The following is a 26,280-nucleotide window of genomic DNA, read 5'->3' on the forward strand; positions in this document are numbered from 1 at the left end:
GGTTTCAAGGGAATATGAGAGTAAATTCACAAATGTACACATGATCTTAGTGTGTTTATATACAGTACCAATCAAAAGTTTGGATACAGCTACTCATTCAAGGGTTTTTCTTTATTTGTGCTATTTTATACATTGTAGAATAATAATATTGAAGACATCAAAGCTATGAAATGACACATACGGAATCATGTACTAAACAAATCAAAATATATTTGAGATATTTCAAAGTAGCCGCGCTTTGCACATGCGTGGCATTCTCTCAACCAGCTTCACCTGGAATGCTTTTCCAACAGTCTTGAAGCAGTTCGCTCTGCTGTCCAACTCATCCCAAACCATCTCAATTGGGTTGAAGTCAGGTGATGGTGGAGGCCAAGTCATTTGATGCAACATTCCATCACTCTCCTTGGTCAAGTAGACCTTAAACAAAGGAAGGAATGAAATTCCACACATGAACCTTTAGCAAGGCACACCTGTTAATTGAAATGCATTCCAGGTGACTACCTCATGAAGCTGGTTGAGAGAATGCAAAGCTGTCGAGGCAAAGGGTGGCTACTTTGAAAAATCTCAATTATATTTTGATTTGTTAAACCCTTTTTTTGGTTACTTCATGATTCCATGTTTCATAGTTTTGATGTCTCTACAATGTAGGAAATAGTTAAAATAAAGAGGAAACCCTGGAATGAGCTGTCATCTTTTGACTGGTACTGTGTGTATGAATGGGGATTAGTTGAAGTCACTTGTCAACACTTATGCTAAACTCGCTAGTTCCTCTCTACAAATCATCACCATGTATAGTGCCTGTTTTGCGGCCAAAATATTTGGCCTCAACTGTATGTCCTGTTTGACTATCATGCATAAACCAAGTTCCCGCCAGTTTTACGGAATGTTAGTATTCATGGATTGCACCGGTCACTAAGTCTCATATCAACTTTCTACAGCTGCTGCAGCATATTGATGTCTGAATGATGGTTAATGCCATAGAATTATGAATTACAATACTAGAATGGCATTTACCCTTGTGATAATCCAAAAGTCAGCCATGTTAGTCTGTGATCAGATGAATGTGAAGAATTTATCTGCACTGTATGTGTGCTAGCTAGCAATAACTTTCGTCTGTCCCCTTGCCGGGCTCAAACCAGGGACCTTCTGCACACAACAGTCACCCTCGCTCCGCAAAAGCCACGGCCCTTGCAGAGCAAGGGAAACAACTACTTCAGGTCTTGGAGTGAGAGACGTCACCGATTGAAACGCTATTAGAGCGCACCACCGCTAACTAGCTAGCCATTTCACATCGGTTACACTCACTCCCCTTTTGACCTCCCTTTCCTCAGCAACCAGTGATCCGGGTCACGGCACCAATGTAACATAACATTCACATCGGTTACACTAGCTGCTATTGTCAACATATCCTATTTTTAGGAAACTTTATTTTCTATAGCGACTTTTTTTTCACACAAACTGAAGAAATTCAGAATTTATATAAGCAAACATTGCATGCAAAAAAGCATGAAAAAACACAATACATAACAAATGGCAAACAATACAAACACACATACTTTATAATAGGCTACACAAAATGAATTCTTATGATGAGAACTGTATTGTGTACAATAGATTACTTTGAAAAAACGGTATTGTGTGCAACAGATTACTGTAACGACCCTGGGTTTATAAGCGTGGAAGAGCATGCTTGTGCGGCACATTCAATTAGCGCTCCGGACCTCGGGCTCGAAGGTCGAGGGTTCGAGACCTGCTCCCTGCTGTTTCATTACATTACTTTGAAATGCCATGTATCATTTAAGAGCTACTGCAAGCTCTTTAGTTTATATTCTGGAATAATTTTCAGCACGGTACAGCTCCTGTAACGACACAGTTAAATGTAACTTTGTATGTTTTGGGAAACTGGTGTGACATTTTCGGACATTATTTTTACGATGCATTGTTGAAACACTCGTAAACCTAAAGTACTGACGGATTTTGTCCAACAAGGCGCCACACCAGGGGTGCCTTCAGTTCGCTTAAATGTTTGCTAGGTTGCGGAACACCTTGTACTGAACGACACATTTCCCAAAAATATTATTGTACGTTCTTGAACATACTCTGAGCTACGCTTGCTCGGTTCGGTGGGTGTACCGGAGTGTGTTTTGAAGCAATGAGTGGCATATTTAAAAGGGCAGCGGTGCATTTTGAACCCCCTACCCTCCCCGTTTTTAAACTGGTTGAATAGTACAACCGTTTCCGTTCAATTGAATGTTCTATTACGTTTTTATGTACTGAACCCCTGACAAACAGCTGATTCATAGGTTCAGTGATTGCCCCTCTTTCACACCAGCTGCCAAACTAACCCTGATTCAGATGACCATCCTACCCATGCTTGATTGCGGAGACGTAATTTATGGATCGGCAGGTAAGGGTGCTCTAGAGCAGCTTGATGTTCTTTACCATTCGGCCATCATATTTGCCACCGATGCTCCTTTATAGGACACATCACTGCACTCTGTGAACTGGTCATCTCTGTATACCCTTCGCAAGACTCACTGGTTGATGCTTATTTATAAAACCCTCTTAGGCCTCACTCCTCTTGTCAGTTCGATGCGGCTAGCGACTTCAACGAATTGCAAAAAAACGCACACTGGACAATAAAATTTTAAAAAAATCTCAATCTCTTAATTCAAAGACTCAATCATGTACACTCTTATTGACAGTTGTGGCTGCTTAGCGGATGTGTTGTCTCTACCGTCTTGCCCTTTGTGCTGTGGTCGTGCCCAATAATGTTTGTAACATGTTTTGTGCTACTGTCTCCATGTTGTCATGTTGCTGCCATGCTATGTTGTTTTATGTCTCTTTATGTAGTTTTGTGGTGTCTCTCGTCGTGGTGTGTGTGTGTGTGTGTGTATATATATATATATATATATATATAAAAATGTTTGTCCCGGCAGGAGGCCTTTTGGTAGGCCATCACTGTAAATAAGAAACTGTTAACTGACTGACCGAGTTAAATAAAAATTGCCTGAATTCAACACACCTGGTTTCCAGGTTTGTTAAATCAAAAGCATGGAGTGCCGCAGTCCACGACTAGGGTTGCCCACCCCTGCCCTAGAGGTATTATAGTCAATGCTTATGAACTGAACATTGTGGGTGAATTTCCATATCAATGACACAAACTAAGGAGTTGAACTGTTCAGCAGCATGTGCAGTAAACACTAACATGGCTTTGGTGATGAAAGGTACATCATGCATTTATTGTAATCTCCCCAACAGGCCACTGCATGCTGTGACAAATGTCTTAATTATTGCTCAAATAGTGGATTTTCAGGCATGTAGCTATCTTTATAGCCATTGCCTGATTTGTGAAGGTCAACAATATTTTCTCATTTAATTTGTGTGTTCTCTGACCTTTCCCATGTTGATGGATGAGGTTCGTCTAACCTGGACCTTAGGCAGTTGATGAAACTAAATTTGGTGGTCTTTTCTCCTATTGCTTAGAAAAAACAGTACGCAAACAGCTTTTCAGCATCTTAAAAGCAGGGTTAGTTAGCTAATTGAAGAAAGTCCGACTCTTTGGCTGATAATAATGACGTACATTCCACGGGACAGTATCTGTTCATGCAACAACAACAAAAAACATTTTAGAGCGGCCTCCCAGGTGGTTCAGTGTGGTCTAAGGCACTGCATCGCAGTGCTAGCTGTGTCACCAGAGACTCTGGGTTCGAGCCCGGGCCCTGTTGCAGCCGGCCGTGACCGGGAGGGGAGGTCCATGGGGCGATGCACAATTGGCCTTGTGTCGTCCGGGTGAGGGACGCACTAGTGACCCTTGTGGCGGGCCAGGCGCAGTGCATGCTAACCAGGTCGCTAGGTGCACGGTGTCTCCTCCGACACATTGGTGCGGCTGGCTTCTTGGTAGAAAGCGCACAAGAAGCAGTGCAGCTTGGTTGGGGTGTGCATGGCTCTCGACCTTCGTCTCTCCCGAGCCCGTATGGGAGTTGTAGCGATGAGACAAGATAGTAGCTACTAAACAATTGGATACCACGAAATTGGGGAGAAAAGGGGGGAATAATAATACTTTTTTAAAAACATTTTAGAATGGGTTTTTAAGTATGATGTAGTTTGTTGATTTAAGAATTACTTCAGTAATTATATCTGTCTGCATTTACTGTATATGCATTTCTTAATTCAAGTATTTATCTATTTATGTGTGTATTGATAAATTTATAAATCTATTTCGAATTACGGCAGGTTTGGTCCTCCATACAAATATAGCCGTCAAGTCTATCCCCTGAATGTTAGCTTGTCAACTAGCCATATTGAGGTGATCTGTTATTAGCTAGCTAGACAATTTGACGTGGTCCAATCAACAGCCTATCATGTCTGTCAGCAGCAAATCGTGATTAAACACTTTAAAACAAAATGGGGGAAAGGGGAGCCAACTTCATTAGGTACTGTATGCCTACATTGGAGAGAAAAAAGTACATTAGGTCTACTTATAACTATGTTTAGCCAATTGTACGTTTCTACCGGTAGCTTGCAAAGTAAATATTATCAGCTAACACAGTATTTGTTTTGTTTAGTTTATTAATTACATCGCCGGCAATTGCGCCCTTTTGCTGCTTGACAGGATGGGAAATTAACCAAAACCACTCATACTTGTCAGGTATAGTTCACTTTTATATCACTCAAATATCCAATTAATAGTGGCCAATATTGATATATATTGAGGCTACTGTTAGGTTCTAGAAATCAGAGTAAGAAATCGACGGACACTATAAAAGCTCCAACCAAGTTTATTCACCCCAAAGGATTGAACAGCTGAACAAACAAATAATAGATTCTCACAAGCACTGATATTTAACCCTTTTCTCCTATGCTGAGCCCCTTACACATCTGAACAGCCAATACACTTCTGTTGCTATCCAGAAGATTAGTTGTGTGTGTGTATATATATATATTTCTCAGACTCTCTTCTCCTCCCATAGGATCCCTGATGGCTAACAATAACATATCCTGACATAATGTAAACGTTATGCATTACCCTCTCTCCCTCAGTGAAATTAATAAGTATATTTCATGATTAAACAGTTAAGAAATCAGAACCCATCACTACCATCGAGTATATGCAATTCAAATGACATGATCAATGTTTACTGAGCATGAAAAGCCTACAGTTACTTTAACACTGATGATAGAGCTAAATGTGAACAATTTGACATTTGTAGTTCTGACTGTGCTCTTGAAGAGCAATCCCTTAAACGGTAAGTAGTTGTCAATGGTTTAAGCGGAGCTGGGGGGGGGGTCTCCTTGCCCCCCAGCAACACAATCAAACGCTCTGCACCATATCTGGGTTTCGATGCAAGGTGCGTTACAACATGGACTATAAGCAGTGGCAACCCATCTTTACAGATGGTGATAAATCTTTGGATCCAATTAAGTAAACTCAAAGCAATTACCTATACATTGGATTTGGTTAGCAATTTGACAAAAACGTTGTGGGCCACACTATCTTGATTGTCACTTGAGGGGAAAACTATCTTTTGGTATTTTCCCCAATAATCAACAGTTGATACAGTCCCAAAATGTTTTACATGTCAGCAGTCAAGTTCAAGCAAAGTATCACCGGCCGCATCATGATGATGATGCGTTTTGTGATGTGGCTGGTAACACTTGGCTTCTTGAAATCCAATATCTTTTAAACTTGACTGCTAACATGCAAAACATGTTGTGATTGTATCAACAGTGGACTAATGAAAAAAAAGACCCAAAGATAGTAAGTGGAGTTCTCCTTTAAGTGCCCAGACTCAAGCAATGAATTAATGAAGCCATGAATCACTGATTTATTCATATCGGATACACAGTGAGCACCAACACTTACACAGCACTTTATTTTAAATTAAACTATGTTAAACTGATGTTAAAGAGCAGACTGTCAACTTTAATTTGAGGGTATTTTCATAAATTTTGGGCAAACCATTTAGAAATTACAGCACTTTTTGTATATAGTCCCCCCCATTTTAGGGGACCAAAAATATTGGGACAAATTCACTTATGGTGTATTATAGTCAAAAGTTGAGTATTTGGTCCCATATTCCTAGCACACAATGATTACATCAAGTTTGTCACTCTAAACTTGTTGGATACATTTGCTGTTTGTTTTGTTTGTGTTTCAGATTATTTTGTGCCCAATAGAAATTAATGTCATTTTGGAGTCACTTTTATTGTAAATAAGGACATAATATATTTCAACATTCATGTGGATGCTATGTAAAGTGTTGGTCCCATGTTTCGTGAGCTGAAAAAAATATCCCAAAAATGTTCCATATGCACAAAAAGCTTATTTCTCAAAAATGTTGTGCACAAATTTGTTTACACCATGTGTATGGGGTCATGTGGGCGAGCGGTTTGCTGATGTCAACGTTGTGAACAGAGTGCCCCATGGTGGCGGTGGGGTTATGGTATCGGTATACATAAGCTACGGACAACGAGCACAATTGCATTTTATCGATGGCAAAGTGAATGCACAGATACTGTGAGGAGATTGAGGCCCATTGTCGTGTCATTCATCCACCGCCATCACCTCATGTTGCATGATAACGCATGGCCCCATGTCACAAGGATCTGTACACAATTCCTGGAAGCTGAAAATGTCAGTTCTTCCATGGCTTGCATACTCACCAGACATGGTCAACCATTGAGCATGTTTGGGATGCTCTGGATCAACGCGTACGACAGTATGTTCCAGTTCCCGCCAATATCCAGCAACTTCACACAGCCATTGAAGAGGAGTGGGACAACATTCCACAGGCCACAATCATCAGCCTGATGAACTCTATGCAAAGGAGATGTGGTGCTGCATAAGGTATCTGTGACCAATCGATGTATATCTGTATTCCCAGTCATGTGAAATCCATAGATTAGGGCCCAATTCATTTTTCAATTGACTGATTTCCTTTTATGAACTGTAACTCAGTAAAATCTTTGAAACAGGTGAGTGATGGCTGGAATGGGATGGGCTGGCAGATTACAGCTACTACACGTAATATGGCATGAAAGTTAAGTGGACATTATTGGACCAGCGAATACAAGAGACTAGTTGCATTTATTATTATTTTTACAGAATTTATAAACAAAACTGACTTGATACACATTTTATAAAAGGCGCCAGCCAGTGCCTTAGATCGGTAGGACTGAAAAATGTGCTAGTATTATATGAAACGATAATCTATAAAATGTTGGTATCATGATGTTTTGGTACCGTGATATTACTGTGGTACCGGTATACCATGCCAACACTAATTCACATTCATGTAGAAGTGTTTAGAAACATATTCTTATTCACAATAAAAGTTAATCCAAAATGACAATACATTATTTACCATTGATTATTTTGTGACCAATAGAAATGAAACCACCAAAGTTGCATCCAACAACTTTGTAGAGTCAGAAGCTTGATGTAATTATTGCATGCTAGGAATATGTGATCAAATACTCAACTTTTGACTACTTTTAATACACAACAAAAAAAAGTGTCACTGTCCCCATACTTTTGTAGATCACTGTATTAGCTCTGGTCAATGACTTGTTAATCATTGAGAAACCATTAAGGTACACGGTTTCTCAAAGTGCAAATCCAGCATTTCACAACATCCGTTTTATAAAATCTTTTCTACGTCAATCTTTGGTCATGATAGGAAAAAGGCATCTCTAGGTAGACTAGATTCACGGAATAACCCTTGGCGAGGACTATGAGCAGGGGAAAAAAGTGTGTCTTCTGGACTTCATTTCACAGAGGCCTCAGGTGAGCTCTGCCTGTTTAGTGCGTGGAAGGCGCAAGGCAATGATCCCCCCTGTCAGCAGCAAAGCAGACACAAGTAGAACTGGTATCGCACAGTTGGTGTCCACCAGCTGGCCAAAGACTATGTTACCCATGATGGCTGCCACTCTGCCTATTCCTGTGAAGAAGCCCAGAGCGGAGGACCTAAAATAAATCAAGATTGACAGTGAGCACAGTGGGAGAGACAAGACGATCAGCCTGGCAAAGAGCCTTTGCTGGGAAATTGTTTAAAAGAAGGCTGTATGGGAGCTTGGTCCCATTACATGTCATAGGAGTTGGCAAGACAGCAGAAACGGATCTTGGACCTGTCGTGACAATAGAAGACCAATAGAACCCGTTCTAAAGTGGACCTGGGGCTTCCCACCCGGACCCAATATGCATAAATACATTTTTATTTATTTATATAGAGACCCGTTCTGAATGGACCCCAGGACAACTAGACCCGTTATGTACAGTCGTGGCCAAAAGTTTTGAGAATGACACAAATATTAATTTTCACAAAGTCTGCTGCCTCAGTGTCTTTAGATATTTTTGTCAGATGTTACTATGGAATACTGAAGTATAATTTCAAGCATTTCATAAGTATCAAAGGCTTTTATTGACAATTACGTGATGTTGACGCTAAGAGTCAATATTTGCAGTGTTGACCCTTCTCTTTCAAGACCTCTGCAATCCGCCCTGGCATGCTGTCAATTAACTTCTGGGCCACATCCTGACTGATTGCAGCCCATTCTTGCATAATCAATGCTTGGAGTTTGTCAGAATTTGTGGGGTTTTGTTTGTCCACCCACCTCTTGAGGATTGACCACAAATTCTCAATGGGATTAAGGTCTGGGGAGTTTCCTGGCCATGGACCCAAAATATCGATGTTTTGTTCCCCGAGCCACTTAGTTATCCCTTATGGCAAGGTGCTCCATCATGCTGGCAAAGGCATTGTTCGTCACCAAACTGTTTCTGGATGGTTGGGAGAAGTTGCTCTCGGAGGATGTGTTGGTACCATTCTTTATTCATGGCTGTGTTCTTAGGCAAAATTGTGAGTGAGCCCACTCCCTTGGCTCAGAAGCAACCCCACACATGAACGATCTCAGGATGCTTTACTGTTGGCATGACACAGGACTGATGGTAGCGCTCTCCATGTCTTCTCCGGACAAGCTTTTTCCGGATGTCCAAAACAATCAGAAAGGGGATTCATCAGAAAAATGACTACCCCAGTCCTCAGCAGTCCAATCCCTGTATCTTTTGCAGAATATCAGTCTGTACCTGATGTTTTTCCTGGAGAAAAGTGGCTTCTTTGCTGCCCTTCTTGACACCAGGCCATCCTCCAAAAGTCTTCGCCTCACTGTGCGTGCAGATGCACTCACACCTGCCTGCTGCCATTCCTGAGCAAGCTCTGTACTGGTGGTGCCCCGATCCCGCAGCTGAATCAACTTTAGGAGATGGTCCTGGCGTTTGCTGGACTTTCTTGGGCGCCCTGAAGCCTTTACAACAATTGAACCGCTCTCCTTGAAGTTCTTGATGATCCGATAAATGGTTGATTTAAGTGCAATCTTACTGGCATCAATATCCTTGCATGTGAAGCCCTTTTTGTGCAAAGCAATGATGACTGCACATGTTTCCTTTCAGGTAACCGTGGATGACAGAGGAAGAACAATGATTCCAAGCATCACCCTCCTTTTGAAGCTTCCAGTCTGTTATTCGAACTCAATCAGCATGACAGAGTGATCTCCAGCCTTGTCTTCGTCAACACTCACACCTGTGATAACGAGAGAATCACTGACATGATGTCAGCTGGTCCTTTTGTGGCAGGGCTGAAATGCAGTGGAAATTATTTTGGGGGATTCAGTTCATTTGCATGGCAAAGGAGGACTTTGCAATTAATTGCAATTCATCTGATCACTCTTCATAACATTCTGGAGTATATGCAAATTGCCATCATACAAACTGAGGCAGCAGACTTTGAAAATTAATATTTGTGACATTCTCAATGTTTGGCCACGACTGTGTATATCTGGTCGGATCCAGAGCCTGTCTGATCCAAGTGAGGGAAGCAGCAGAAAAGTAATTTTTTTGAGCTGAAAGCGAGAGGGGTGTCGCTCCAGCAGGAGGGGGAGGAGCTGTACTGTGAGCAAGTGACATGGGGAGTAGGGAGAAAGAGACAGCAACCAACCAAGCCGACTTAGTAGACTAATAGCTGACATAGCTAGGTTATTTATCATCAAATATGATTACGTAGTATCTGTCTTGGACTGCATCAAACCGGAAGAAGCTAGTTAAGCTAGCTAACGTTAGCTAGCAGGCTAACTGAGGCTGCAGCGCATGCGCTTCCTCATCCTAGTTACAAATGACAACAACGCCATTCTGAATATTAAGTAGCAGCCTGCCTACCTGTTGGCTCTTGGTTGCTGTAGCCTATCCTTCTCCTTTAACTTTTGATTCCATCTTCCATTGGTTAGATATCGCCTAACTTTTTCCACACACCGAGTGAGGTTCTGTGACTTTAGCCTAATGCCGCTTTGATGACTTATGATTGGTCAACAACAAGCTATACGCACAATGCTGCACTCTCGTAAAAAGCTACAGCAGCAGCATGAATTACAAAATGTCTCACTCTTACTGCAGCAGTCGCGTTTATGATCTGTACGGGCCCTTCCGGACAGGTCTGTTAAAATTACACATGCCCAAGACCCGTGACATTATTTAGAATTCTGGTTCCTGACCCGCTCGGGTCTCGTGTATTCGGGTACAGATGGATCCGTGAAGCGTTCTAGTACATAGGAGTTGGGAAGGCAACACAAACAGATCTAGGACCAGGCTATTATGATGGTGTATGCAGTTACCGTAGCTGGGTGGGGTAGAGCTCAGTGCCCAACACGTCCAAGGAATTCCAGGCCACCACAGACACTCCACTAAAAACACAGGAGATGAGCAGACTCTGTGCTTTCGTCTTCACCTCGTAGATGAGGAACACACTCACACTGGACAACAATAGGCTGCAACCTGGGACAGAGAGCACAGTACATACTTCAAAAAAGCAGACGGACACACACAGGGAATAGAATCCATGCCAAGATGGCTTTGGTTGGAATGTGATTCTAGGCTAGCAACTTTGACTTGATTCCTGCATAGACCACAAACATGGGTTAATTGTGAGAGGCTTTGGATCAAAGCGTCTGCAAGTGGCCATTTTATGACACCATTCCCAATGCTGCAAAATTATTCTGATTGAGCCACAATGTCACTGAAACTTCTAATAACTAAATGCATTTTTTGATCATGCCCTACTGTCTTTTAAGAAGGGAGGGGAAAACAACTCACAAAGCAGGGCCTTTCCTCCAATGACGTCCATTAGGAGAACGGTGAAGATGTTCCCTGGTAGGTTTGAGGCTGCAGTGACAAAGCCCTCCATGTATACTGCGAAAGGAAGTAGTCCAACACACAAACTTCATTTTCAAAAAAATAATTGTGCCGGTAAAGTGCCATGAAATATACTTTTTTTTACTTGAATAACAAACGTTGCACAATGTTATAGATAGCACAATATTTCATCATTAAAGAGAAACTGGTGCCCACAGATGTATATAACATACATAGCTGCTGTTTACACAACCTTTTTCTGTAAGTCTGACAGGAGTGAGCATTTTATTGAGAAGTGCATTACTCTCGTGTTTTGTACACACCTGCCGTTTTGACTGGGTAGCAGCTTTGGTTGTCATGGCTTTGTAAGCGAGACACATTGGCACAGGGTGAGCCTCCATCCTCTGCTCTCTTGAAAAGCTCTGGGAACCACATCCACAGCCCATAGTATCTATACACACACACACACACACACACAAAGGGGTTAGGACATAGGATAACTACCCCCAGAAATATGAGCTGTCAATGTTTGTATATTTGTGTCAAAAATGTCATCCATACATACAGTATGGACAACACGGACAGCTGAAGACAGACAGATTGTATTAAGGAGAGCTGAGACCCACCCAAATGAGATGCAGTAGAATATGATGACCAGACATACACTTCTAGAGGCCAACTCTCCAACAAACAGCTGTCTTATTGGTGCCAGGCACTGCAACACAAGCAACATTGATTTAAGTGAAAATAAACATGTCCTACATACAATGTGTTATTGGAATATTCACATACTGGGTTTGTATTTGACTTTGGGCTGAACCTCATGTGATAAAGAAAAACCTGAATGTAAAAGCCAACAGCATACATGTATATAGGGGATCTGATATGCAGCATAAAGTACAGTACAACATTTCCTTCAGCACATCTGTTAGTTTTGAAGCTGTGATATCCCATCGGAGGGTGCTCCAGTCTTGAAGGAAAAGAAAACATTGACAGTGTATTTGTGTATGTGCCGGTCTCCTATGTCTGTGTGCATGTGTACATGTATGCATGGTGTTACCTGTTTGAGGAGGTTGACAAAGCGCCGAGTGTGTGTTCCACCTCTCCTAGTCTCCCTCTCTTTCTTCTCAGAAGGGATATGCAGCCCACAAATCTGTAAACGATACAGAACACACCATATTTAACATATCAAGTGAAAAGTAGTAGCATCATCAACATATCTAATTCTACTAATGGAGAAATACTATGATTAGTAGAAGTATGTTTACTGCAAAAGCCTGCAAAAACACTGAAACGTTAAGGGTAAGGGCCGTATTCAATCTGTATCATGGAAGTTCAGCGTTACAGCGCCATTTAAATTTAAAGGCAATGTTCCCGGGTTAGCGGAGACTGCATTCATCGTAAAAACACTGCATATATTGGCTCAATCGGAAATTACCTTTCACATTTCTATCTCGCTATCTGTAACACTTCAGAGATATGAGCTAATACAGTATATGCAGTTAGAGGCCAAAACAAAGGGTTTTGAAAATATATCAACAGAATTGGACAGCTTTTAGTACAGGGATATGGGGAGCTAAAACATACTGTATGTCTGTCTAACTTGCAAGTGTGTTTTGCCATACTGTAAAGAGGGGCCGATCAGAAAGGTCATGAGTGCCAATTTCCCTCTAATTTTACATACCGTGCTCCATGTGATGGGCTGTATTTACAGTGCCTTGTGAAAGTATTTGGCCCCCTTGAACTTTGCGACCTTTTGCCACATTTCAAGCTTCAAACATAAAGATATAGAACTGTATTTTTGGGGGAAGAATCAACAACATGGGATGTTTACAGCTTGGGAAATCTTTTTGTATCCAAATCCGGCTTTAAACTTCTTCACAACAGTATCTCGGACCTGCCTGGTGTGTTCCTTGTTCTTCATGATGCTCTCTGCGCTTTTAACAGACCGGAGACTTGATTACACACAGGTGGATTGTATTTATCATCATTAGTCATTTAGGTCAACATTGGATCATTCAGAGATCCTCACTGAACTTCTGGAGAGAGTTTGCTGCACTGAAAGTAAAGGGGCTGAATAATTTTGCACGCCCAATTTTTCAGTTTTTGATTTGTTAAAAAAGTTTGAAATATCCAATAAATGTCGTTCCACTTCATGATTGTGTCCCACTTGTTGTTGATTCTTCACAAAAAAAATACAGTTTTATATCTTTATGTTTGAAGCCTGAAATGTGGCAAAAGGTCGCAAAGTTCAAGGGGGCCGAATACTTTCGCAAGGCACTGTATTTACAGAAAGATGGAGACGTGTTCAGGAAAAATTGATTGGTTTAGAGATATTTACTGCTTGACTGGAGAAGCAACCACAGTACACTTACAGTAACACAGTACGTGCAGTTCATCAAGGCCAAAATATTAAGTGATCTTTCTAACTTGGAGTGTCAAAGTATTTTTTTTTTTTCCATTGGGGCCATTACTGAAAAGAGGGAGCACAAGTAAAGGCCACATTGATTTTTTAAATTTTTTTAATATTATTTTTTAACGGGGACAAAAATGGCCCATGAACCACATTTGACACCCCTGGTCTCTCCAAGACATGTACTGTATATTGAGCAGGGTTCACAATATGAATCATACCTAATCCTAAACTGATATGTGATAGTAAAATCATGTATTTGAACCCAGATCTGGCTGTACATCCATTCCGAGATAAGAGTGTGCACGGGCCTGAAAGCTTATGTCATAGGAATGAATGGTGTCACGTGATCGATGGCTTTGTACATTCATATTGCCATTGTTTTTTAAAGACCAGCATCAATGTTAAATTAATTAAGTACTTAAATGAAGTTGTTAAAATGTTATACTTAAGAATATATATATTTGAATTGTCACATATTTAGATTGCAAAATATTGTATTCAGTTGTATTCACGTAATGGGAAGTTCAGGATTTTAGAACTTGATGTTTTATGGTTCCTCATCCTGATAGTAGTCAAAGAACATGTGACAGCAGACACTGTAATCCATGGTTTGATTTTCAATGGTTTCTTTAAACAGTCAAAAATATACACGTTAAATAACACTATTTGACGCGTCAAATAACAATATGTAAACTATATGAAAATGTTGGCCAATCACTATATGAAAAACTTCTCATTCATCATCACCAACAAACGACTAAGTCATGTCGAACCTTGAAAACATGAGAGATCTCTTTTTAAGTTTTGCCAGCCAAGTGCAACCACCTTTACAACCATCCCAGGAGGATCGGGTGGTTCAAAAGTAGGATTCATTATGGTAGGTTAAGAAATAACTGGCAAAAGTCAACATTAAACGGCACAACTACCTAGTAACGTTAGCTTGCCAATGATTGCAACAGCTACCGAACAAACTCCCTCACGACGCCAGGACAGCGGAGTCAATCACCACCTTCCGGAGACACCTGAAACCCCACCTCTTTAAGGAATACCTAGGATAGGATAAGTAATCCTTCTCACCCCCCTTTAAGATTTAGATGCACTATTGTAAAGTGACTGTTCTACTGGATGTCATAAGGTGAATGCACCAATTTGTAAGTCGCTCTGGATAAGAGCGTCTGTTAAATGACTTAAATGTAAATGTACCGTGGGATGCGCGAGTATGTCAGATTTCAATCGTCCAGGAGACGAAATAATGCTGGAGTCCAAAGGCAGCAAACCGGGAGAAGCAGGTTGATAACTATGAGGGTTTGCCTGTTCGCTGACCCTAACATCCGGCAGCTGAACAGGATAGGTAAATTTTCCCTATATCCATGTAGTACATGAGGACACAGTGCTTGCTTTGTAAGTAAGCTAGGTGTGAAACTATCTTGTGATTCAACATACTTATTGAAGGTTATTTTATTGATTTTAAAGATCATGGACTATTTCCCTGTTTTATATTAGGATACTTTTTTATTATATTTAAATAATGTTTCCATATCTCAGTATCTTTAGAGTATCCTGTGAGGCAGATCAAAGTGCCCTATGGCCAGGAGGAAAGCAGCTTCTTGAAGGTTTTGGTGGAAACATTCCCCCAGATTAATCCAAATGTAGAGGCTTTTAAGACAGACAGAAGGAGGCTCGTTCCCCTACAAAAAAAAAGGATTGTTGTCAAGACAATGGAGGACAGAGATGGTGTGGTTGTTTTGGTGGCTCAACAATTTGTCCAAGGGAGCATGCAGGTGGCCTTGGAGCAGTAAGTAAACTGTCAAATCTGTGAAGTACTTGTCATTACCTCCTCTAACATAAGTAGTTTTAATCAGTCTATCCCCCTAAATCAATACACATCACTATATTGTCCTTAACACTTATTGTAAATATACATACGGTCTCTAAACCATAACAGGTTCAAATATCGTCTCAACTCTGAGCTGCCCGAAGCATTGGGGAACCACCCGGACAGCTTCCGAGTATTTTTTTGTGGACTCCATAAAGCCTCCCACTGCCAGGGACCTGTTTAAAGTAACCTATTCCATACCAAGGCGGCAAACGGCGGTGTTTGGAGAACGACACCATCTGCCATTGGTTCAACTGGCTGGCTGAGATGCAAGGTAAAATTAGTACATTGTTCAAGTTTATCGGTAACTGCGTATTATTCCATTTTATGATTTACATATGTATTTTAAATGTTTTACTGTGTACTCCTCAGATGAAGAATGTCCTTTAACAGTGGCGATGGTGTTGGAGTTTGCTACTGGGGCAACGGTGGTGACACCCCTTGGGTTTGAGGACACCTCCACACAGCACAAGGGCATCTTGCTGGGCAGCAGAAGAAAACGTACCGAGGCAAACACGTGTGCTGTGACACTAAGGCTCCCTCTTCATAGCACCTACAATGCTTTTAGGGAATTCATGACCTCCGGAATTGTGAATTCCCCACATTTCGGTGTTGCATAAAAACATTTTTAAGATACATAATTGTATCTAGTAGCACTAAATTACAGTAGCAATTGAGTGTTTGAAAATGTAACTGCACATCAATATTTAAGCATTTATCTGTATTGTTTGTACAGTGCATTCGGAACGTATTCTGACCCCATGACTTTTTCCACATTTTATTACGTTACAGCCTTGTTCAAAAATGAATACAATAATCCCCCCCATCAATCTACACACAATACCCCATAATGACAGACCAAAAACAGGTTGACATTTTTGCAAATGTATATAAAAAAAAAGTTAATATTACATTTATGACCCTTTACTCAGTACTTTGCTGAAGCACCTTTGGCAGCGAGTACACCATAGTCTTCTTGGGTATGATGCTAAATTTTTATTTGTTTAATACATTTTAGAATAAGGCTCTAATATAACAAAATTTGGAAACGGTAAATGAGTCTGAATACTTTCCAAATGCACTGTATTTCCATATTGGCTGTTATGGTTCACTTAATGATCATTTAAATTAAATTATACAATCCATATTGCTTGTCTTGGTGTTAAAGTGGGGCGGCAGGGTAGCATAGTGGTTAGAGTGTTGGACTGGTAACCGGAAGGTTGCAAGTTCAAACCCCTGAGGTGACATGGTACAAATCTGTCGTTCTGCCCCTGAACAGACAGTTAACCCACTGTTCCTAGGCCATCATTGAAAATAAGAATTTGTTCTTAACTGAATGGTAAAAAAAAGTTTAGTTGTTTTACTGACACTAGCAGTTGCTGATATTGACTGAAGTACTGCAGCCAACTCAAGACAATTTGATGTCCTACATTAAGAACAAATTAACTTCAGCCATTATCAATTAGAACTACATGAAATAAGGCTTCCCATTCATTGCATTAAGTGACAGCTCCACTTCTGGGAACTGCACCTTCATAGTGACTGATCTAAGAACTAAATCCATTAGTCCTAGGCTCTCCAACTCTGTTCCTGGAGAGCTACCCTCCTGTAGGTTTTCAATCCAACCTCAGTTGTAACTAACCTCATTAAGCAGGTAATTATTAAAATCAGGTGCACTAGATTAGGGTAGGCGTGAACCTACAAGACAGTAGCTCTCCAAGAACAAGGTTAGGAGCCCTGCACTAGTCCATCTTCAACCACAATTTGAGCTGTCACAATGTTATGTTACTACCGGTAATAGGTTCCTGTTAATCACAATTATATAAAATGTAAAGGGGGCGAACCACTAGCTTCATAGTTAAAAAAAAAAATTTAAAAAAAAACTATAGGGCATTATCCACACATTTATTTCAACAATTTATAAAAGTCCCAATTGGGCATTACAAAAATAATGGGCATTACATTTTAATAATGTCCATTCAGAATGTTCTGTTGTCCTCCCACAGCAGGCACGCTCTGAAGGTTCCAATCCAGTGCTTGCAGTAGGCCTCTCCTGGGTCGTGTTGTACTGAGTGGAAGACAAATAGTGTCAGCAGATGGAATGCTGTGCTAAAGTGCCATAGAGCAAAATACAGTAACCATAGGCCGTATATCTTAACAATACCTGACTCTCTCCAAATATGACCAAACAGAATCGTACTGGAATGGGGAAGTACTTAACGAAGGTTAAGGCCACCTGGTCCTCATCCGTTTAGAGTTGAAGATGTCTATCGTACCTTTCTAGAGACCAAATCATACAGTGTGTGAAAGAGGGGGAATGTTAGTATAATAAAATGTATAATAGTATTAAAGAAATTAACCGATTCAAAGAAACGAGTGGCGCTGAAAATATAGCGTCCAATCCCTCATCCCAGTAGGGGAGTATGTAGTAGGTCAGGTTGGAGTAGGAACGAGTGGCGCTGAAGATATAACTGCCATAACCCTCTGTAGATAGTTAACTCCCAGGCTGCCTCTGGGGCCTTCCAATGGAATTATTGTCCGCAACAGTTCCATCTGTGTGTTGCTGATGGTGAACTGGATTTGTGGCACAATCACCCATTCCAACCAATAAAGAGCCGAGGTGGTGGTTGGAGGAGCAGAGGTGGTGGTTGGAGGAGCAGAGGTGGTGGTTGGAGGAGCAGAGGTGGTGGTTGGAGGAGCAGAGGTGGTGGTTGGAGGAGCAGAGGTGGTGGTTGGAGGAGCAGAGGTGGTGGCTTGAGAGCTGATGGTTGAATTTGGGGTGAACAAATCCCTTACTGCTGTCAGATTGGCCCTCTGCATTGCCAGGGAACCCGAGACGAACAACTGCAGAGGTGACTGCCGTTGGGCAGTCCTCAGCCCATGGCGGTTCCACTGACTGGCAAACACAGTAAGATCTCTGTTCACCCGTGGCAGGAACACAAAGTGCAGTGCCCACAGGTACACCTCATTGTTGATGTCGATGATCTGCTCCATCTCCAAGAAGGTGAACAGATAATGGTAAACGTTGGAGACCACATTGTCCCCCCCACAGCCGTTCTATCCTCTGGTTGTGAGTGCACCTTCCTCTGAGTGCACTTCCCCTCTCAACATCCCTGAACTGCTCCATGAAGGCACAGATACGGTTGTTTTCACCATCCGGTGTTTATCTCACCCGGGATGGTACTCCGTAGCTGGTGATGGCTGCTTCGAATGACTCCATGACTGACACTCCTGTTGTTGTCAGAGGCTTTCAGAAACCCAACAAGTCTGCAGTAACCATCCACAGCACCATGGATAACAATCCTCCACCTAAAAAAACATGACACGTTTGTTTAACAAAACCTCTCTCTCTAATAGTGACACCATTCTGTTTTAATTGATATCAGCTCTTTGATCCTCGCATCCAGCTAAGCGCCTGACAACAGTAAGTATGACCTGACAAGCTGAAAATGACTAAATACAAAACGCTGAAAATGACTAAATACAAAACACAAAAAGATACATCAATCAGGAATGTGATCAAATCTAGAGAGGATGAAGAGATATCCCGCTTGTGTTACAATTGCTTTATTAAATTACGATAACTTACCTCATGCGCCGCTTGACCACAGATTGCAACACATTGAGAACATCTGCCATTTGTCTGATGGTCATATGACAATCTATGAGAAACTCAAGCTGCTCCTTGGTGATGTGCTACTGCCTTCCCTCCAAAGGCGCATGATAGCACACTGAAATAAAAAAAATACAATAGATAATGAATTACAAAATACACTCCTAAAAACTTTAGGTAAAAAGACTAAGATCACCATATAGAATTTAGGAACAGCATTATAGACCAACCAAATGTTTTTTTTCATTTATTGACTTGACACAGGAGACTTAACACAGTACAAGTAAAATGATACAATCTCAGCCTTTGCCACTCATGTCTTACAACAAAAAAATGATACAAATGTAACAACTTGCCATATTCGTAAGGTTCCCGTTGTTGGATGTAATTTGCCTCTGCAACAGCAATTATATTGCTGGCCATCACTTCATCAATCAAATGACCTGAAAAAATAAGAGCGCAGACCCGATGGTTCCAGTGACATTTTATCTGTATGTAGTTAACATCCCCTTAAGTGTTCTCTTGTCTAAATGGTGCCAACTCTGAGCCTCTGACATATAAAGACAACCGTATATTGACAGTTAACTAACGTACTTTAACTACAAACTAGCTAAAAAAATGTATCTTCATTCAACATCGCTAGCTAGCTAACGTTACCGTACAGCAGTAACTAGTTAACGTTTTATAGATTCCATAATTAACGTTATATTATGAACAATTAACATTAGCTAGCTATCTTGAGTTCAGTTAATATATCAATGGCAGGCAGATCTAACGTTAGCTTGCTAACGCCGTTGGTAGTTCGGTAACGTTAGTGTTATATTATGTAGTTACTTTTTTTGCAGCCGTTACACCACTCACTCTCAACACCTACGTTAGATAGCTAGCTAACATGAAGTTAACGTTACCTGGCTATTGATGGTTGAAGTCCATCTCTTCTGTCCGTGAGCAGCAGTCTGGTGCAATCAGAGATTGTAAATCTACCATCTTCGAGAAATTGGGCAGCCATTGTTAACTAGCTAGCTAATTTTACCTCGGAAGAACAGAAGTTGGGTGAACGTCTTTCATCAGTACCTGAGACTTGGGCGGACTCCAAACGAACTTTATGCAAACGTGATCATCAGTGACAAAATCTATGGCTCGTAGCATACGAAAATCTATGGCTCGTAGCATACGAAAATCTATGGCTCGTAGCATACGAAAATCTATGGCTCGTAGCATACGAAAATCTATGGCTCGTAGCATACGAAAATCTATGGCTCGTAGCATACGAAAATCTATGGCTCGTAGCATACGAAAATCTATGGCTCGTAGCATACGAAAATCTATGGCTCGTAGCATACGAAAATCTATGGCTCGTAGCATACAGTGAATCTATGGCTCGTAGCATACAGTGAATCTATGGCTCGTAGCATACGGTGAATCTATGGCTCGTAGCATACGGAGAATCTTTGTGACATGAAATACGAGAGAGTGTAATCAATGTGTAATAAATACGTACAAAATTAATGAATTAATGAACGTGTTAAATTATTATGTGACCTGGAGTCACATTCAAGTCCTGATTGGTAAAGAAGCTTATTTGACTCTTCAAATAGTGTTATTTGACACGTCAACGTCAAATAGTGTAAAACTTTACTGCATCTTTAGCAGTTCCCTGGTCTGGTTCTCTGAGAATTCTTAGAATTTAGATACTTAGAATTCACACAGGGTATTCTTGCCAGGGCAATTCGTTTGTCTATTGTAGTTGTGACTGGGTTTGTGCAGCCTCTCCAATACCTCCTTAAGGATGGGAAACCCCCATGTATCAGGGGTCCTTGAGGGAAATGTTTCATAACCTGTACTATTCATTTTCAAATGTTGAACTCCACTGAATTGTTTTTGTATACCTGGAGAGTTATGCGATTGTATACATTGGGGTTCAAACCTTTTGCTTCATAACCCACCAATTGACGTGTCTTTTGAGTGGCAAACCTCCAATAAGGGTTGAGCTGTGACGCAAAGCGACACATGGTTCCCCCTGACCAAAAGGTTCTTAAGGCCCCCAGAACAAAAGTGCCGGTTCTGAGCAGTGAAAAAAACATACTCAGACCAAATATAATAAAACAATTTAACATTCAAAACATCTAACTCGTGACTAATTTTAAGGAATTTACTAATAATGAAATCATGAGTATCTACGGGCAAAAAAATGTAAAAATCGCGTGAACCCGCGACATCTGCCCCGACCCACAGTTTGGGAGCCGCTGCACTAAGATACACATACTACGGTACGTACCGAGAAGGTCTTGAGACTGCCTCTGTGGTTTATTGCAAACATCCTGCAGAAGACACGTAGGGCTTCTATCTCACGGCCAGCCTTGCAAAGAAAGAGAAGTGTGTTTAATGAAGAAACAAACCAAAAACAAGATATTATTTCGTAAACTAACTTGTTGAACTTGGTTGGGCTTGTATACAAGGCTAAGTGTCCTATTCTATTATTCAGAAACATTTATTGGAGTTATACTGTATGACTGGCCAACTGTTACACAAAAAGGCAGTCTTTAAAGACAGCATTTTGGATTTTAAAGATTAGTGGCCTGTAAGCACTGGTGTACCTCCATGAGGAACCGGGGGCTCTCAGGCATGGCCAGACTGAAGATGAGTGCCGATGTGAGGCTGGGGACAGAGCACAGCACCACAAACAGCCTCCAGCTCTGGAAGTCCAGCCCACCCAGAGAAAAGCGGACCCAGGTCCGGGGAATGACCAACCACGCCAGGCCTGTAGGGAAAACACACACCCAGACGCTTACCTAATGTTCATTAACATCATATATTGTGACTTACATTTACATTACATTTAAGTCATTTAGCAGACGCTCTTATCCAGAGCGACTTTCCATAAATAATTTGCATTGTATCAAAAGTGTGCAGCTAGACTATTTGTTAATGCATTTCCATTAGGTACACGTCTCACGAATGATTGAAACAAACAGAAAAATCATATTACTGGACATGGGTCTATATTTTATGATTTTAACAGGCATGTGGACCTAAACATTGCCTATAGACACATGCAACAGTAATCATCTCTACCTCCCTCAAACATCATCTGACTGTAACAGAAGACAATGTATAGTAATGGTGTCACCTGCTGCCAGAATATTCCCTGCCATCCAGAAGGTGGCCAGAGCACTTATCATTGCCCCCCTCTTCAGCCGGGGCTGAAACTCTGAAAAGTAGGAGAAGATGACCGGGATTGAACCTCCCACCCTGGAAAAGGCAAATGGAAAACAGTTGTTAGAATCCACTACACAATTAGAGTGCCTACACAGTAGATTTCCAAAGTGTTAACTGAGCAGAGTCTAGGTATTTCAATGACAACTGTCTGTTGGCAAGGGGTGAGAGGGAAACATATGAGTAGCCTATGCCCTGGAAAGACACTCCGGTGAAAGTTGAAATGAATCCTTTAAATGAAGAGAGCAGATGCAACTTTGAGTGTTTGTAAAATGATTCACATTACATTTCCGTGTTGGTATCTTTGTGTATGTGTGTGCGTCTGTGTACCATCTTCATTAGGTCCAATCAGAGGGGTATGTAATGAGTGCTTACCCTACACCGCTGATGAACCGTAGTAGAAGGAAGAGCCAGAACCTTGGGGCAAAGCTGGCCAGCGCTCCAAACACTCCGTTCACTGTCAGGGACATCACCAAGACCTTCTGGCGCCCCCTCTGGTCAGCCAGGTAACCCCACATGTACCCACCTATCATCATTCCTATGGGGACAAACGGCAAAAACAGAGCATAGAAAAGTCAGAGGCCTCATTTAGAAAAGGTTTTTATGCACAGAATTCTTAAACAATGTTGCTATTCATAAACCTTGAACTTGATGTGAAATTTGGTTTTTACATGCGATTGATGATGAATGACTTAGTTAAGCATGAGTCTTATCACACTAATAGAACCCTGGTTAAGTCTGCACTTACATATAAGTAATACAGCAGCATCTGTAATCAAGTGAACTGATATTTAGGCCTACTTTAAAATGTGATGACTGAATTCTTTAGTTGAAATTATATAAACTATTTACCCATATAAGCTATTCCTTACCGAGGAAAATGTTGGCCGTCAGTAACCCCATGTCTGAGGAGCTGAGATGGAGGTCACAGCGGGCCGTGGGCAGCAGAAAGGAAACACACAGGATCTCCACCGCATCACTGGCATTGGCCCATCCACACACCACCAACAGGAGACCATGGAACAAACCAAAACCTGAAGGTGGGGTGCAGAGACCAGACACTACAGGAATACTGTTAATTTTCTAATGAGAATAGTGTGATGTCTGGAAGTCTGAGACGGAGGCATCAGCGGTGTATTCACTAGGAACCAAACTTGCTGAAACTGGAAGGGACCTACCTGGGGTGTATTCACTATGAACCAAGCAGAACCAAACAGAAGGAAACAGGGAAGGACCTACCTGAATTTCTCTAACAGAAACTCTAATTTTATTTTAAAAACGTTTTCCATTATGATGGTGTGCACTAATGAATACACCCCTGAACTTGATCAATTAGGTATGTTTGCTACGGTTTGCACTTTAAGCAATACGGCCCGAGGGGGTGTGGTATAACCCCAGAGGTGCCTTATTGCTATTATAAACTGGTAACCAACGTAATTAGAGCAGGGGTGTGGTATATGGCCAATATACCACGGCTAAGGGCTGTTCTTAGACATGATGCAATGCGGAGTGCTAGGACAGAGCACTTTCAGCCAATCAACATTCAGAGCTCAAACCATCCAGTTTATAAAGAGTAATATACCACAGCTAAGGGCTGTTTTTATGCACAACGCAAACTGATACAGCCCTTAGTCATGGGATATTGTGCATTTGGAAAGTATTCAGACCCTTAAATATTTTCACATTGTTACATTACAGCCCTATTCTGAAATGGATTCAATTAATCGTTTTCCTCATCAATATACACACACAATTACCCATTTTTTTTGTGCATATTTATTTTTAAAAAATAGATACCTTATTTACATAAGTATTCAAACCCTTTGCTACGAGGCTTGAAATTGAACTCCGGTGCATCCTGTTTCTGTTGGTCATCCTTGAGATGTTTCTACAACTTGATTGGATTCCACCTGTGGTAACACAACTGTCTATATAAAAAGGTCCCACAGTTGACAGCACAGAGCAAAAACTAAGCCATAAGGTCGAAGGAATTGTCCGTACAGCTCTGAGATAGGATTGTGTCAAGGCACAGATCTGGGGAATGGTACCCCCAAAAAAAATCTGTTGTAGCATTAAAGGTCCCCAAGAACAGTGGCCTCCATCATTAAATGGAATAAGTTTGGAACCACCAGGACTCTTCTTAGAGCTAGCCGCCTGGCCATACTGAGCAATCAGGGGACAAGGGCCTTGGTCAGGGAGGTGACCAAGAACCCGATGGTCAATCTGACAGAGCTCCAGAGTTCCTCTGTGGAGATGGGAGAACGTTCCCAAAGGCGTTCCCTTTCCCTTCTCTGCAGCGCTCCACCAATCAGGCCTTTATGGTAGAGTGGCCAGACAGAAGTAATCTCAGTAAAAAGGCACATAACATCCCACTTGGAGTTTGCCAAAAGGCACCCAAAGGACTATGAATACTTATGTAAATGTGATACATGTCAGTTTATGGGGTATTGTGTGTAGATTTGGGGGTGGGGTGCCTTATAGCTATTGTAATGAAACAGCAGGAAGCAGGTCTCGAACCCTCGACCTTCTAGCCCAAAGTCCAGCCCGGTATCGACTGTGCCGCAAAAGCAAGCTCATGGGGCAGTCGATATCCGCGCTTATAAACCCAAGGTCGTTAAACTATTATAAACTGGTTACTAACGTAATTAGAACAGTAACAATTAATAAAAAGCATTCAGGGGCTCAAACCACCCAGTTTATAATAATGAATACACCTCGTGTTACACAAATCCCAGTAGTCTACCTGCTTCCTCAACAGCTTCCTCATATGTTCGTTTTCTTTGTGTACTTCTCTGAACATCATTTGCAATATCTCCAATACGCCTCTCAAAAATAACTTCACCTGAAATGTAAAAAAAAAAAAAAACACAAAAAACATTTAATGGAAAACATACGTCTGATAATGCAGGTACACCTACCTGTTGAATTTGACATCAGAATTACATTTTTAAGCTAATAAAGAGTACACAGGTTGGACTAGTTTACGTGGGAGACTGCATGAAAGTTCCAAGACTACCAGGTGGAGTTTACGCATGTACCTTCATCCGAGTCGAGGCTAGCTAGCTCCAGGTGGCTAGTGAGAAGTGGCACTCGTGCTGTATCATCGCCGGACGCCTCTATATGGATATGTCGAGACATAGCCGGCTGTTTCATCAAGCTAAAGCACCAGTACGACCTCTTGTTTTGTAGAGACTACATGTCAGTGGAGACTTTCTTGATGCATAGTAACTGTATTACCAGAGAACCACATATTTATCCACACAGTTATGGAGTGAACCAAAAAATGATCCATTATATTGACCACTCTAGTGGCCGCTCTAACAATGAAAATAAATGTCTTTAAAAAAAAAAGGAAGGCACAGAGGCAAGATCAGGTGGGACCATTCTAGCCAATGAGAGGGCTAAACGTGAGTGAACAACACCCACAACTCCGATATGAGGTGTTTTTTCTCAAAGTTGCCGGAATGTCACATGTCCTACGTATATCAGTACACGCCTAACAAACCGCGCATTACAAAACTTCGATTATATCAAATAAGCCACATGTAGCAAATAAACCATTCAACTTGTTGCTAACCAAATTCGACACTCTCATTGACCTCCATACAAAAACGAATCGCTTGGTGAGCGGAAAAACGCCACATGCCGGAGTAGACAGATTTTGGGCTAAATTACCCCTCTTGCTTCGCCTCTTCCTCTCTGAGTGAACTGAACTTACTTCCTGTTTTAAGAAATGGATGAGCTGTTAGCCTTCTTCTGTGGGGTTTAACGGCGGTTGGCATCCAATATAATGTTGCATTACCGCCACCATCTGGAGTACAAATCCATTATACTTTGTGACACAACATAGGAAAAGGAAGATCACATGATTTCTGCCTGCCAATTTACCCTACACTGACAAAAAAACGCCGCCACCACCTTGCACAAATTTAACCCAATCGGATCCTACACACAATATGATCATAAACTTGGCACCTGGA

At 41.4% G+C, this 26,280-nt stretch overlaps 3 protein-coding genes across 6 annotated transcripts in view; all 3 read right to left on the reverse strand.

Moving 5' to 3' along the window:
- The window catches only part of prdm11 (PR domain containing 11), a 362,582-nt gene that overhangs the window by 196,704 nt on the left and 139,598 nt on the right, over positions 1 to 26,280 (reverse strand). The window lies entirely within an intron of this gene.
- On the reverse strand, positions 97 to 26,142 carry sv2 (synaptic vesicle glycoprotein 2). Of its 3 annotated transcripts, none has more exons than XM_052465384.1 (13): positions 25,339 to 26,136; positions 25,044 to 25,142; positions 23,173 to 23,334; positions 22,676 to 22,838; positions 22,215 to 22,336; positions 21,682 to 21,845; positions 21,363 to 21,443; positions 12,240 to 12,332; positions 11,806 to 11,894; positions 11,503 to 11,630; positions 11,141 to 11,236; positions 10,663 to 10,822; positions 97 to 417 (listed from the first exon to the last, which is right to left on the reverse strand). In XM_052465384.1, exons 1-13 carry the CDS (start codon positions 25,451 to 25,453, stop codon positions 408 to 410), a joined length of 1,482 nt encoding a protein of 493 aa, XP_052321344.1. In that variant the 5' UTR covers positions 25,454 to 26,136; the 3' UTR covers positions 97 to 407. The 3 variants fall into 3 exon arrangements, with proteins under 3 accessions (XP_052321344.1, XP_035646390.1, XP_035646391.1); XM_035790497.2 differs by lacking the exon at positions 97 to 417 and adding an exon at positions 4,766 to 7,969 and having other exon boundaries at positions 25,339 to 26,122; XM_035790498.2 differs by lacking the exons at positions 97 to 417; positions 25,044 to 25,142 and adding an exon at positions 4,766 to 7,969 and having other exon boundaries at positions 25,339 to 26,142.
- LOC118382806 (UV excision repair protein RAD23 homolog) lies at positions 17,363 to 19,200 on the reverse strand. The gene is made up of 2 exons (XM_052465391.1): positions 19,061 to 19,200; positions 17,363 to 18,780 (listed from the first exon to the last, which is right to left on the reverse strand). Exon 2 carries the CDS (start codon positions 18,463 to 18,465, stop codon positions 17,905 to 17,907), a length of 561 nt encoding a protein of 186 aa, XP_052321351.1. The 5' UTR covers positions 18,466 to 18,780; positions 19,061 to 19,200; the 3' UTR covers positions 17,363 to 17,904.

Source organism: Oncorhynchus keta, chromosome 17, assembly GCF_023373465.1.
Source record: "Oncorhynchus keta strain PuntledgeMale-10-30-2019 chromosome 17, Oket_V2, whole genome shotgun sequence".
In the NCBI taxonomy this organism is placed as follows: Eukaryota; Metazoa; Chordata; class Actinopteri; order Salmoniformes; family Salmonidae; genus Oncorhynchus; species Oncorhynchus keta.

Bases quoted from the DNA above. Each gene is read 5' to 3' on its own strand.
- LOC118382806 (XM_052465391.1), bottom strand. From the start codon at position 18,465: ATGGAGCAGATCATCGACATCAACAATGAGGTGTACCTGTGGGCACTG.
- sv2 (XM_035790497.2), bottom strand. From the start codon at position 25,453: ATGAAACAGCCGGCTATGTCTCGACATATCCATATAGAGGCGTCCGGC. The intron at 22,337-22,675 runs GTAAGCACTCAT...TGCCTTTTCCAG, and splicing joins CGGTTCATCAGCGGTGTAGG to GGTGGGAGGTTCAATCCCGG. The intron at 21,846-22,214 runs GTGACACCATTA...TTTTCCCTACAG, and splicing joins AGGGAATATTCTGGCAGCAG to GCCTGGCGTGGTTGGTCATT.